This window comes from Meleagris gallopavo, chromosome 5 (assembly GCF_000146605.3).
Source record: "Meleagris gallopavo isolate NT-WF06-2002-E0010 breed Aviagen turkey brand Nicholas breeding stock chromosome 5, Turkey_5.1, whole genome shotgun sequence".
NCBI lineage: Eukaryota > Metazoa > Chordata > Aves > Galliformes > Phasianidae > Meleagris > Meleagris gallopavo.
In genome coordinates, this window is record NC_015015.2 from 10,447,957 (window position 1) to 10,462,781 (window position 14,825).

At 46.8% G+C, this 14,825-nt stretch overlaps 1 protein-coding gene across 1 annotated transcript; it reads left to right on the forward strand.

The window, feature by feature from the left end:
- The first annotated feature begins 240 nt into the window (after positions 1–240).
- LOC104911007 (proline-rich protein 33) lies at positions 241–14,620 on the forward strand. The gene is made up of 6 exons (XM_031553369.1): positions 241–514; positions 5,660–5,787; positions 10,385–10,481; positions 12,995–13,436; positions 13,534–13,645; positions 14,332–14,620. Exons 3-6 carry the CDS (start codon positions 10,470–10,472, stop codon positions 14,618–14,620), a joined length of 855 nt encoding a protein of 284 aa, XP_031409229.1. The 5' UTR covers positions 241–514; positions 5,660–5,787; positions 10,385–10,469.
- The last annotated feature ends 205 nt before the right edge of the window (positions 14,621–14,825 follow it).

Below are 14,825 nucleotides of genomic sequence, written 5' to 3' on the forward strand. Positions count from 1 at the left end.
CACTGTGATAAAGAAGTGATATCTAAGTAAGGACATCCTACAGCAGGCCTGGAGTGTCTGAGCCTCCCAGTCATCCCAATATGAGCTCAGGAGCCTATAGATGCACAGAAGGACCCAATGGGCAGCCCAAATGCATGCAAAGCTTTACCAGTTGCACAGACACATGAGCAAAGGCTCACAACACTTTGCACGACCCGCAGGTCACGGTTTCCATTTCACTGCCTCTTGCAGCTTCAGCCCCCATCCCCTCCTCCCATCTCCCCTTGGCAGGCAGCCCCTGCCACACAGACCGTGCCCACAGTGTGCCTGGCAGATGGGGCACCCCTTTCTCGCAGCCTGTAAGAGCAGAGAAAACCTTTCGGAGCTGCAGGACAAGTGATATTTTTGGCTCAGCTCACGGATCGATTCCTGCCCTCTCTTTCCCTGCCACTTGCAGGAAGGACTCCCCGAGTGAGGATGTAGAGTGCAGCTTTTAAAGACGTGGAGCAGGGCGCTGCAGCCTCCCATGCATCAGGTAACCTGCACGAGCAAAAATCCCCTTATCCCCTCCCTGCCTCCTGCAGCCTGGCTTGCAACAATGCTTGTGTTACCCATTGGGTGGGAAGGGGACAATGTTGTCAGGTCTGCATCCATACTCAGTGCCCTGCTTTGGACAAGAGGAGCCTGGTGGTGGCAGAGCCCCAGCAGCACCCGCATGGTGACTGTGACCAGGAATCATAGCCTGCATCCCCCCAAATACCAGTGTAGCCAGCTAGCTTTCGTGCCACATTTTGGGCATTGCTACACATTTTTGCCATCTTGCATTGGCTCGTTCCCATCGTGCACTCCACTGTTTGGGCATATTTCCAAGCAATAGTGTATTTGCCCAAACTGGCAGCAGAGCGAGGATGTACTGGAGAGGAGTCCCTCATCAATTTCTCCTTTTAATATCAGCTGTAGAGCCTGTCTGGCAAAGGTGCCACCAGCCTCCTTCACTTATCTGTCCTTCTGCATTGTTCTTGCTGCTAACAGGGCATCTCCATTAAGGTCTCTCAAACTGGGGTGTGCTGACAAAGCTGCGTAAAGGCAAAATTGGCAATGACAGGCTGTGGGAGAGACAGGCAGCCAGATGTTCTGACCTGCTGTAGCTCTTGACTTTCTACAGTGTTACTGGGTTGTAGGAACTGGAGTTTGGTGCCATACTTCATACTGTGCAGCTCAATAGGCATAGAGATGCAGGAGACATGCTGACTAATGGAAAATAAATTATATGCAAACTTTGGTTTCTGAAGCACACCCTTCGATCTCATATGCATGTCTGCGCTGGTGTGGACATGTTGCTTCAGATGAGCACTCACCTTGGTGTTATGTAACACATCTATACTGTCTCCCCCATCACCCAGATGCTTGCTACTGTCCCTAAGGGATGCCTGTGCATCCTATGGGTTTCCTCCACCAGGAGTGCTCATGTCCATGCTCACATTGTCCTAGCTGCCCTGAGCTGTGTGCTGTGTTGCCATTGCCAGCCTGGTCTGACTGTGGGGACTTGTGCAAAGGCTTGTCTGATTCTTCCGTTCTTCCTCTGCTCTGCTATCACCTGGCTCACAAGCAAGGCTCATTTCCCTCAGCCCACTTCAGTGCTTCATCCTTCCTTCTCTTAGTGGATCTCACCATCACCTTTGGCATGTAACCACAACCCTCTTCAGTATTTAATTTGAGCCTTAGCCACATACTTCATGCTATCCACACATACCATATGGCTACTCCTTATTTTACCTCCTGCTGCCATATGCCAGTTCCATCCACAGCCATCATGGCCAACAAGAAAACACCACCACCCACCCAGCAGTCCCTACTCACAGCACTGACCAGAAAAGGGAAGAGGAGATTTCTTGCATCCACCTTTCTATTGGATTTTGCTAGATGAGGGTGCAGCAAGCACCAGTCTTTGGAGACCACCTCACCTATCATGGATGGTATTAGGACTACACAAAATAGGCACAAGCCCTCAAACCAAGGCCTCTTTTTCTTTCACATCAACATTATTTCAACATGGGAGAAAATACAAAACCAACAGTATTACTCCTCAAATTGGAGCAGAGGCTAGGACAAAAACCCAGGCAAGTTTCCATTAGAAACCTCTGCAGACTTCAGAACCCAAAGTCCTGCCTGTAGCCCAACTTCACGTTCATTAAAGGCTATAGAGTTTGTAAATAAAACGTTACACCCTTGAAATAGAACAAGTAATTTAGGGTTAAAAAGAAATGACCTTATTCTCAATATGAATCTCCTATTCACCAACCTCTGATCCTGAGCAAAATCAAAAAGCCAAAAAAATCAAAGCCAATCATGCCTGGCCAGAGGTCCTCGCAAGGTCTCTCTCCAGACTGCATTGCCCCTCATCTTGCACTTGCATCTTCATGCAGGAGCTAGAGGAACTTTCAATGGCATGAAAATGGTTAAGTCACCCAAAGTGAGGCTACGTGCAAAGCAAAGGCATTTTACTTGCGTTTTCCGTTACTCACCTTTAAAATGTTTCTTTACTAAGTTTGTTTTTCCCTTCTGAACTCCTATTTGAATGCTTTCAAAACAAAGAATTTTGATATTTTTGCATGATTCTGCTTTTGGCACACTTGTCCACATGTACAGTCTTCAACACTGGAACTCTTGAAGTTTTCCAGAAAAACATGCTGATCGAGCTCATTGGGGAAGGGATGCGGTGTTTTTCTGGCTTGTGACACTGTCAATTATACACTTCTAACTGTGATTTAGGGCAAGTAGAAAATGAGAATCACAGAAGGCATTTGGTAAGGGACTCTAAATTCTTATCCAGGTTTCTCCTTCTCTTTCTCCCACCCTAGAGAAAGAATCTCTGCAGAGGGCTTTGATCATCAGCTCAAGGTTAAAGCAGATGCCCTACCTTCACTGAAATGAAACTCTTTCAGGTTTAATTGAAAGAGTTGCCCCTAAGAAGGCAACACAGATAGCGACTAAATAGCCTCAGAGAAAGCACAGAGTATAGATAAATATTTTCTGTTCCTGAGTAAAATCCAATGACCTGTTTTAAGCAGCAGGTCAAGCAGAAATCAGAATAGCCTTAAACTTTAAGATCAGCTTCTCTATTTAAGTACCAGCAAGTTGCTGCCATTTTACCAATGATGACGGGATGCTAGGGAATGCACAGGACAGCTCACACAGGATGAGCAAAGGCCACACTTCTCTTGGGCTGCTCTAATTCCTTGCTTGGCATTTAGGGTCAGGGTCTCAGCCCTCAATATCCCACAGCTTGTTTCTCCTTCTCCCAGCTGGAAGGGATGTGGGCAGGGATCACACCTTCAGACAGAAGGCTTTCAAGTCCAGATCTGCAGGAGGAGCAGGATGCAAAATGACAGGAAAGCTGACAGCAGATATCCAGAAGGCAGCCTCTAGATGCCACCTGATACCTTCTTTCATTTACTTGATCCATTAGAAGCAACTGTAGCAGTCAGGAAAGTGTACGACAAGGGCAGCAGTGGCATGGGGAAGTTTTCAGGCCATATGAATTTCATAGAATCATTAAGGTTGGAAAAGATCACTAAGATCATCTAGTCCAACCATCAACCCAACATCACCACGCATACTAACCATGTCCTTCAAACTTGCAGGCCTTTGTACAAAACAAGATATTTCATTAAGATAGAACAAATACTTGTGAGGGTGTGAAATCACCTCCCTGAATCCTAGAGGGTGGCTGGGACACCTCATAGTATCAACATTTTCTCCTGATGGTAGCTTCATGATGTCTCCAAGATTCAGAGGTATAACAAGGAGGATAAAAGGCAACTAATAGGCTGTCATATTCGTGACCAAATTACCCACACACGCCTCCATCCATCTTCCTGACTCTGCAATTCACCTTCCTCCATCTGTAGGGAGGAACTCAATCAGCACTTCAAGGAGGACACAAACGTGTCAACTCTTCAACCAGTAGGATCTTCTGCCCCCATCTTACTGTAAAGAACAGAAACCCTGCATGCTCACATATGAAACAGGGGTGGATCTGAAGACCTCCTCCTTGAGCATTAGATGCAAACATAAGCCAACCTTGTGCATCATCCATATGATTCATCGTGCATACTTCACAACTGCTCTGAATGAATTCATTAGACTGATCTGACTTCAGTGGTGACAGCAGCAGAGCAGGGTGCAACATGTTCTCAAGCATTTTCAAATCCTGTTGAAGTTTTCTTACTCACAATACATTACTTTTTCCTAGGATTCCCATATGATTTCTTCTGTTTGTTATTGTCCATTTTTTTTTTCCTCCCTGCAATGTTTTCAGTGTTGGATATGCACAAAGTCATTAGCATTTCTAAAAGACCACTATAGTCATCAGCCAAGGAAGAATTGATTGCATTAGAGTATTCACATGAAGGACTGAGCACCTCCTTCAATTTCTCCTGTGGGTCAGTGCAGAGCTGGGCATGATTTTACCATCAGCAGGGAAGCAAGAGAATCATAGAATGGCTTAGTTTGGAAGGGACCTTAAAGTTCATTTAGTTCCAACCCCCTACCATTGGAGGTTCAGGCTGCCCAGGGCCCCATCCAATCAGACTTTGAATGCCTCCAGAGATGGAGCATGCACAACCTCCCTGGGCAAGAGGAAGAAAGTTAACAAAGCTTCTCTTCAGGAGAAGAACCCAGGTGAGCCAGACCTTCCCAACCCATGGGATATTAGGTCTTATTGACCAACAAGTACCTTTTAACACTTTTTGTGGAAGGATCAGAATGGAAGGTGACTCCTAAGAAACATGTTAGCCTCAAAGTACCAGCATCTGCATGGCTACCATGAAAACTAGTATCAACAGATGGGCCACAACTTTGATGATCATGGGAAATACTCAACTTTCTCCATTCAAACCAGAGTGACTAGAAGACAGGTGAGAGATGCACTAGTGCATGGGGTGAATTAGCAACAAGACTCAGCAGGATAAATACTGGATAAGACAGAGTTTGCCTTCAGGGTTGTCTTTTTTTGCACATCTCACCAATGTTTCCACGCTTAAAATCCAGATTAAACACATCAAGCTTAACCCCGTGCATTTCAGCTGTCCCAGCCCTATTTGTGAGTGCAACAAAAGTCAAACTCCACAGAAACTCACAACCCAAAATTCATCACTGCCTGCTCAGTCCCTCAGCTCCAAGTCATTTCTCCTCTGCTCCCTAGCACAGCACTTCCCAAGATTGTACCCTTTAAGTACAGCACATGCTACGCCAGGAACAAACAGAAACGGAGCCAGAAATCACGCTCTTCCTCTTCAGGGATAGTAACATTCAAAGCACAACTTCAAATTTGCATTTTGCAACCCTGTCTTTTGCAAAACAGTAAATCTGATCAGTAAACTTGAAAAGCCTCCAAATGGTTTTACAGCCTGGAGCAATCCTGATAGAATATCTATCCTGGCAGCTTCACCATCATCTGCCCTTCACCTCTCAGGTGCTTCAGATGCCAAACTTTGCAGTGCCAAAGCTAGGAGTATGCAATGGTGTTATTCAATAGCCCATCTTCATGCTTATTTTAGGCAATGGAACTTCTCACGCTTTCAAAAACTAGTCACTTTATTTTTGAGAAATATCTTGCACTTACTGGCTACTGTAAATACTTTTTTTTCCCCATATGGTGTTTTAAATTTACCTACAGGGCTCAACAAAACACAAGAGAACAGCACCTGAAATGATCTTGAAGGAATGATCATCTATTAATTTCACAAACAAAGCACGATGCACCCAACATGCAAGTGATTGCACATGGAAACAAGTTACACATCAGTAAGTACTGTATTTCACCTCTCTTCATTTAATATAAACTCTTGATTTTTGCAGTGCTCTGTTCCTCCATCATTCAGTTGTTTGCATTGGGAGATGTTCTTGTCCCATCTGCTTTAGACTTGCCTTTAGGATTCAGGAGCTCCAAGTCTGTGACACCTTCTTCTATTTAATTGAAGAACAAAGAGCTCATGCCTTTATTACAGTTGCCACTTGGAGTTATTAAGAAATTAAGTACTTTTCTGAAGTTAATTATCTACATCAAACTGCTCCATTACAACCAAAAACCTCAGCAGACCCAATGCAAAGGCATAGAGAAATCACGCGTGGTCTGTGTTGTTACTGCTATCAGGATAATAGAATCATTAAGGTTGGAAAACACCACTAAGATCACCAAGTCCAACCATCAACCCACCACCACGTCCCTCAGTGCCACATCTTCATGATTCCTGAACACCTGCAGGGATGGTGACTCCACCACCCTCCTGGACAGCCTGTGCCACTGTCTCACCACCCTTCTTGAGAAGAAATTTTTCCTAATGTCCAGCCTGATCCTTGTAAGGGAATCCATCATTTTTAAGCAAGTACTAAGTCTTATTACATTTTGTCACTGTCAGATCTGTCCTTTATCTACTTGAAAAAGACAAGAGAATCTCACAGCATTAGGGAAGGGGTGTAGAGCAGGCAAGAGATAGCAATAGACCAACTCAGATTTGTCCAGCAACAGATCAGCTGCTGCCTCATTATTTATAGCCTCCCTGTTCCTTCGGCTTGTTTACTGCCCTTCCCTGAGGTGCTGGTGGGAGGAGAAACACTGACATTCAGGCCCAGATGCCTCAGAGCCTGACCTTTTCTTCTGAGAGCACATTTCAAGGGACAAAGTCACTGGGAAACTTTAGACCTTTACATCTACTGCCTCGCTGAAGGCCCATTCAAGCAGTAGGAAAGGATCTTTTAATTAGCCAGCATGTATATAGAGATACAATTATAAAATAGACCTATAATTATTTTATGCCTGGAAAGACAAGCAGATAAGTCTAGCCCCAGTCTTGAGAGAGAACAAACACAGCAAAGACGTAACATCCAAAAGAGTCTTCAGTTTTCCATCAGCTAAACTTTCTCCAAGTTTGAACAGAGCTGTTTTGCAGCCTGTGAGAAACAAGCATTCAAATATTTTGGGCCATGTTTTCCAATTCCACATCCCATTCACTCCTGTAGAATCAAAGCTGGTTGAAAATAAAATAAAATAAACACCCCAGAGCCTACTGCAGAGAAACAAATAGTATGTTTCAGTAGTACCGTAGAAAAGAGCAGATGATATGCAACAGCATGTTCCCCCTCTACCTAATCCAAACAAATAGGATGGGGTCAGAAGAAGTTGCAGAGAAGCAACACCTCGAGGTGTGCCCTAAAATCAGTGCACTAAGAACCCATGCTGGGGTTCGAGGCCCTTTCACTGGGCACCATCGACCTGCCAAGATGGTGGTGAATTTGGAGAACAACAGCATAGGGCACAAGCAGCCACCACACAGGGCCACAAGACGTGGCTGTTATCTGCCAGGCTCTGGAAGCAGGCTTCCCAGCTGGAGCAAGACTCATACATTACAGTAACCCCTATCCACTCCCCACCAGCACCTGCAGCATGTGCACACCACATTACACCAGGAGGAGGAACAACACTTCGTAAAGTTAATATAATTGTGGAAAATTTTCCCCTGGCTGATTCAGATACCTCATAAAGAGCTGCACGCACCTGCTCCAAGCCAGTTCCCTTCCTGGTTTCTCTAGAGGGTTTCCATGCAATCTGCTTGCTTCTTGCCGTAGCCAACACCTGAATTATTGCAGCTGTTTCTGTTGAAACCACGAGTTCCACGTGGACTGTAAGTGGAGAAATACACCCTGAAAATTAACCCTCCTTAGCACAGGTACCTCACAGAAGCAGCCTTCAGAGCCTTGCTATGTTCTCTAAGCTGGCAGGATGTGCAAAAAACTTCTGGCCACACTCTCCCAGCCAACATCAGGATGGAGTGGAAAGAAATTAGTCTGTACTCGTGCAGGCACCACACAGGGCTGCTTTAGGGATGCCTCCATACTACAGTTGATACACCAGTCTCACAGCTTGGCAGAGGAAGAGTTGAAAGCAGAGAAGACTAGATGTCATCCACGACATCTTGAATCCTACCTTCATAGTAAGTTGAAGCAGGGGACAAAGTATCAGCAGGCAAAGATAATAGCAAAAAAAAGAGACTTGTCTTGCACATAAAAATATAAATGTCAGAGAGCTTTCCCATTCCTAACACTTTAGGACAGCACGGGCAAGGATACTGCAATCTATATGCTGTCTCTACACTACAGAAACGTTATTATCCGGAAGGTCACCTCCATAAAGGGTTTGTCATTAGATGGTTCCAGATAGGAGAGTCAGCTCATTAGAGTGCTGCGTGCCCCTGCAGACAGCTGCTTCGACCTCATCTCAGATGCACAAGCAAGCCAGAGAGAAATTTTCACAGCTGACTTCTCCAGTACTTTTGGTTAAAGCTTGATTTCTCAGGTCTATTAGCTAAGGAGCCGAGCTTTCTGCCACTTCTAGCTGCTTGCTCCAGAAAGTCTTCCACATGCTGCTCCACCTCGTCCCAAACACCACTCACTTCCAATTTACAGTCATTCTTCCCACTCCCCAATAAGAAGAAGAGTAGCAAGACAACCTCCTAAACTGAGCAAGCACAAGAAAAGCCCATTTTCCAGCATGCATCAGGCTCTCTTTCTTCTTGTTGTAGCCTGTGCTTCTTTTCCTCATATTTTTTGCTCAGAGTTGTAGGCTTGTGAAAACAGCTTTGTTTATGGAACTCCTGCATCAAAACCCTCAGAGATACCATTGTTACAACATCTTCCTCAAATTTTATTAAATGCTTACAAAAAAATTAAATCCAGAACACATTGTAAATTGAAGCAGAAGCAAAATTATGTTGAGAGCCTTTGTGAGAAGGGGGTAGGAAAAAAAACCTTCAAGGGGAGTTCCTTACCTAGAGAAGGAATGCTCACCCCCACCATGGGCAGCAGAGGGGAAGGCAGTAGCTTTTTGAAACAAAGCCGCTGCCACTATCAACACAGAAAAGTGGCAGGAACATCATGGCATGGCTACTTAGTTGTGATTAAAGGATGATACGGGAACTAAATAAACAGGACTGAATTAAACAGTTTGATGTGCACATGGAGATGGAGGTCCCTCAAAGCAGATGTTGCAGTGCAACATCTTCACACAGCTGGCACTAGGAGGGTGGCACAGAGTCTGCCCATCACTCTCCTTTCCAATACCAATTCCTCCACTGAGGATCTCATGAGCTCCCCCTCTCCAGCCACCCAGAGCCAGAAGCTCTCCATCACACAGCAGAAGCCCTGCCAGCTGGGCAGGACAGCAGGTCCTTCTATTTCAGCACTTGAAAAAGAAGAGAGGGAGGTGAGCCACAGCCTCCCATCTCCATGGCAGAACCAGATTTAATTAAAAAGGAAAAAAAAAAAAAAATGGAAAAAAGAGCCAAAGAGTCTTGTAGAAGGTTAAAAGTGGGACTGGTTTGGCCAGATGATCCATCCCTCGCAGCCAGCTGGAGGCAGCGTGGGGTGTGCTCACCCCAAGAGGAGTCAGGCTGTACCAGAGCAAACTGACATCAGACAGGAGAAATGTCCTTCGATTATCTTCTATGGAGCAGAGGAAGTCGTAGCATTGAGGATTGCATCGAGACAGGACCAAGCTCGGCTGTAAGGCAAGAAAATATTGTTAGACATACCTTTATGTTGGACACTAGGAAAAATTTCATCTCTGAAAGAGTGGTCAGGCACTGGCACAGGTCGCCCAGGGAGGTGGTGGAGTCACCATCCCTGGAGGTGTTCCAGAAACACGGAGATGTGGCACTGAGGGACGTGGTCAGTGGGCAATACTGGTGGTAGGTGGATGGTTGGATTGGAAGAAAAGGGGTCTTTTGCAACCTTAACGATTCTATGATTCTGTTCTGCCACCAGAAACACTCTGGGCTGTATCATACCTAACAGTTAAAGGCAGTTTTATTCCACCCAGCTGATGCCAGGCAGAGTGAAGGAGGTGCTCCCACCAGCCTCCCCGACCCAGTAGGCAATCAGCAGGTTTCCTCCCAAGCCCAAGAAAGCCGTTCAAGCACAGAGCACATTCCCCCAGCAGCCACAACTCTCCACCCAGGACCATCTGCAACCATATCAAGTTCCTGCAGCTCTTGATGCACTCTGCATGCGACAGCTGGTGCTGCTGAGGGAAAAATGACTTCTCTGCCACGTGATGGATGGCTCCTTCGTGCCGAGACGCTCCATGCTGCTCCCAGTTTTGGAGCGATTATAGATGAAGTGGGGCAGAAGGGTAGGGATCCCCAGGTGGTTGACTTGCCCCCCTCCTCAACCAGCCCTAGGGCAGCTTGACCCTCTGGAAGCCTCTCAGCTCAGCTGCTTCCCAGTCCATCATGAACCCAGACAATCTCTTCAAACAGTATGCTTTTCTTCAGGTTTTCTGCTCTAGCCTTTCTGCTGGCAAAGAAAGCAGATCTATCTTTTCCTGTGCTTTTACTTTGTTATACAGCAAGGGGGAAGCCAAGCACAAGTCTTGCTAGTTACAGTCTCTGCGTACAGAGCTCTGAAGGAGACTCAGGAAAAAAAGCACGAGCATGACAGAGAAGGCAAGTAAATTAAAAGCCAGCTTCCTTTTACTGCCTCATAGCATCTCTGCCTTTCCGTCCCAGCTCACAGATACCAGCGCAGTCATGTGCTGTGGAAGCTTGCCATCCATACAATCTTTAAGATCCACATCACAGCAGGTTTCAGAGGGATGCTGAGATAGTAGCAAGAGTGATTTCAGGAGCATAGACCACAAGCCCTGAGGTTACAGGGCACAAGCCTGCTTCTAACTCTCAAAACAGATGGAAAGCTTTCCTGATGCATGCAGACTAGTCCTATATTGCTTGCTCCATGAACCTCCATGCCCACCGCAGCAGCATATCGTGCAGTTCACAGCAAATCCCAAGCCAGACCCCACTCCGACCCAAGCAGGAAGCCGCAGTTTTCCAGGATGCAGCAATCCATAAGATAAGGAGGCACTTAGAACTGATCAGTAGCTGGGTAGTTCATCGCCCTGCTATTTAGTATTCCCAACACAAGTCTGAGCAGTTCAGCCTCATAATTCTGGCTTAGCAATGCAGCTAGACCACAGCTCATCTTGTGATACAGGCTGTTTGCAGGACCACAATCTGAGATGTATGAAATCATTCCATATTCAATCCTTACACCAGGTGAATGTACTAGATCACATTTCTGTAGATAAAAACCACCCGAGCAATTACTAATTAGAATAGAATTGCACCACTGTAGGTACACACCTCTTCCACTGAGCCAGAAAAATTGGAATATCTGCAAGATACCTGGAAGGAGTGAGCTCTCAGCCTTCCTTGGAGCCAGTGTGGACTTGTTTCCAGGAGCAGCTCTCAGAATAGAACAAATCCTAATCCCAGCCCTGTGCCTAAGGCATGAAGCTGATAAGCTGCTGGGAATGCCCAACAGTTGTCACCCCAGCTTGCCCAAATCCCTTTGAGCCCCCTTGCCAAAATGCTGGGAGGTTTCTCATACTACAGCTGGAACAAATGCATTGGCTGGAAACAGCATAGCATTTGCTGGGCACTGCCTAGACCATGTCCACCACAGCTAATGCTCTGGAGGACAGCTCACCCATTACTTCAATGCTTTCGTTTTTACTCTCCCTCCCCTCCCTTTTTTGGGAAAAAAAAATAATCATCCTTCTCCCTGCTTTTCCGCCAATAACTTTAGCAGGTACAGTGTCTACTAGGTATTGATCAACTTCCCAGCCCAGTGCTGGCAGCAACACTGCAAGATCGAAGGAAACACCTGGCATTCAAGCAGAATTACCCATTCTGCACGTCTGAGAGTTTTATTTTGGGGTAGGCTACCTTCATCGTCAGTATCACAATGCAAGCCCCCCATCTCAGGGGGGATGCTTAGGCTGCAATTTCACTAACCAGACTGGAAAGCATGCAATAGCCCCAGTGGGCAACCCTGACATCCTTCCTTCTCATCTTCCTTATTCAGGATGCTCGGTCATATCCTGCACTGGGGATTAAGAGACTCTGATTTATGCCTCATTTCATAGCAAAACTCAGCAACTCCGCACTGAGCAAGAGCCAGAACAGAGTCAGATTTCTTTCTAGGGGCTGCCAAAGAGTCATGGCTGAAGCAGAGTGCTTGGTGTTACCTAGACTTGCTGAGGAGGAGAAAGAGGAGAACCAGGACTAGTTTTCTCCTGCTTTTCTCAACAGGAAATCTGCACAGTGCTCAGCAGAAAGCGGTTGGCAGCACTAGGGGAACACTGCTCCAGGGAGCTGGAAAAACAGATATTTATCCCCTCCAGGGGCAATACAACTTTGGCGTAAAGGGGTTCCAGGTGCAATTCCCACTGCAAGTTAGACCCAATTTAGCCTACAATCCCTTCTTCTTCCACTGAAGATTTATTTCAACATCAAGAGAAAACTAATTTTTTCCTCAAAGGCTGATGAGTGCAGATAGAGGAGGTTACCACTGTGCTCAGCACAGAAAAGAAACACCTAAATTATGATTATGACAAAGCACTTTTTCACCAGATAAGCACAGCCTTAAGTTTTGCCTTACACAATAGGGATCCCTATCTGCCAGCTAAAAACCAAAGCCAGTATCAGCTTTGACTCAAGCGATGCAGGTAAGTTTAAGGCTGTTCTGTTGTACACAACACTGTATCAGAGTATTAATAGCTGGAATCTGAAAAGCTCCAAGATACTTCCAATTTGTGCCCCTGAGGAAAGTTTCAGAGCTCTAATACCTTACAACTGCTCCATTTTCCCTAATGCTTTGCTTCAGATCATGTTAGGACTTGCCAAAATGAAAACATTAAGGGTCCTAAAGTGCCTTCACTGGATTTTATGCTAATACCAGGAGCAGGAGGGCTCCAGCTTTAGCAACACAGCTTCTCCCAGTGCATCTCTTGCCCTGGCTCACCACCCTCGAGACTTGGCTTCCTTATTCTCCCAAGGTAGCCTCAGCCAGTCTGATGCTTTACTCACACAGTACTGACTCTGTGCTTGTTTTTAGAGAGGAAGAGGAGGCTGTATGTCTGAATCATCTCAACTCTAAGCCTTGTGCTTTCTTCTAGGAGATGACCATGCTGATCACAGTATCATCCTCCATCCAGCCCACTCCCGTCCGCCACCATGCATCTCCCCCTCCCACCCTCCCAAAGCCCAAGAAGGACAACCTGCGGCTCCAGCAGCTGCTGAAGAAGGCTGCCAAGAAGAATGCCATGCTAGCTGCAGAGCAAGCTAAGTCTTTCCGGTCCAACCTCTCCCCAGTGAATGAGGCCAGCTCTGACCTAGAACGCAGTGAGAATGTTCCCCCAGCAGAGCCCCCCAAAGCAGCAGCACCTGGCCCCACCAGCCTCCCAGTGCACCTCTCCATCAAGCCTATCACGCACCATCGTGTGCCCTCCCCTTTGCGCAAGAGCAAGCCCTTTGTGTTGAAGGTTACTGAGCAGAGACGCATTGCTGAGCACCTCAGACTCACCACCCCCACAGCTGAGTCCCCACTGCATGAGCCAGGTGCTCCCAAGGCTCCCCAGCAGCTTGAAGGCACAGATGCACGCTTTCCCTCTCCACACAACGTTTCAGTACTCATTTCCCCGCATCCTCCTTCCAGCACACCCAGCAAGGAAGGGACACCAGAGGCCACCTATATCACCAAGGTACACACTTATTTCCGCAGCGTCAAGGCACCGAGAGCCAAGACACCAACATCATATCAGACCCAAGCAACATCCAGCCACGAAGACAAAAGGCCTTCCTCTCCACCACCTGAAACAAGTGGCTCTGAACCATTCCCAGGGCAGACATCTGTCCCCCTTGACAGCAGCAAGGCACCAGCTCCTATGCTGCAGCCTGCTCTCCCTCCTGCTGCAAAGGCAGAGATTCCTAACCAAGTTCCCAGGCCTACCTCTCCTGAAGAGACTAGCAATGACCCTTCACCCAAGCCTAGTGCCCCTGATGTCCACTCCTGTAAAATTACAGCCCACGGAAGTCAAGCAGAAATATCCAGATCAGAGAGAGCTCCTGAAGCGCACAGACAAGATGGTGACATGCTAAAACCATTGACAGCCAGCACACCTTGGAGGCCAGAACACCCTGAAACAGCAAGCCCTGCACAAGCTGGGCCTACTCCCATTGACACGAAGGCAGAACACACTGTGCAAGCTCAGCCAACCCCCAGCTTGCCAAACACCAGCCCTCCTCTCAAAGCCGGGCCAACACCAGTGGAAGACTCGAGGCCTTTGGGAGCCAAGGGCAGTGGCTGGCATCGTCTTAGGAAGCACCTGATATTGCAGCCAGAAGCACCCAGCTTCCCAGAGCATGAAGCAGAAAAACAAAGACAGGAGGAAAGTAACAAGGAGAAGGACACCTCTCTAAGCCTCAGTCAAGACAATAGACCATTTAAATCTAGAGCCACAAAGATGTGGGATGCCATTTTATACCAGATGACAGTCAACAAGGAGAGGAAGCAGCAAGCAGAAGAGAAGAAAGCACAGAAGGAAGAAGGCTTCTTTCTTCCCCGCCGTTTACCCATCTTTCTGCATAAGCCACGCTTCGATGCCCGGAAACTGAGAGAGCTGGCTGCCAAACCCATGTCAAAGATCACCACTGTGTTTGAGGTAGGCCGATACGGATCCAGGACAGACAAGGAGCACACCAAGAGCTTTAACAGAACAGCATCAGGATGGTCAGTGAACTGACGCCAAGTTACTCCAGGAAACCTACCACTCCAGAGGGTCTACAGGGCACCATGCAAGAGAGCACCTGCTACTAGCTAGTCTGCCTGGCAGAGCCAAGTGTAAGGAAAAAAATAAAATAAAAGTAAACCACCTCCAAGCCAGCAGCCTCATGCTGAGAATGTAAGGGTTACTCTGTATATAAGCTTACATGCCTTACATACTATAT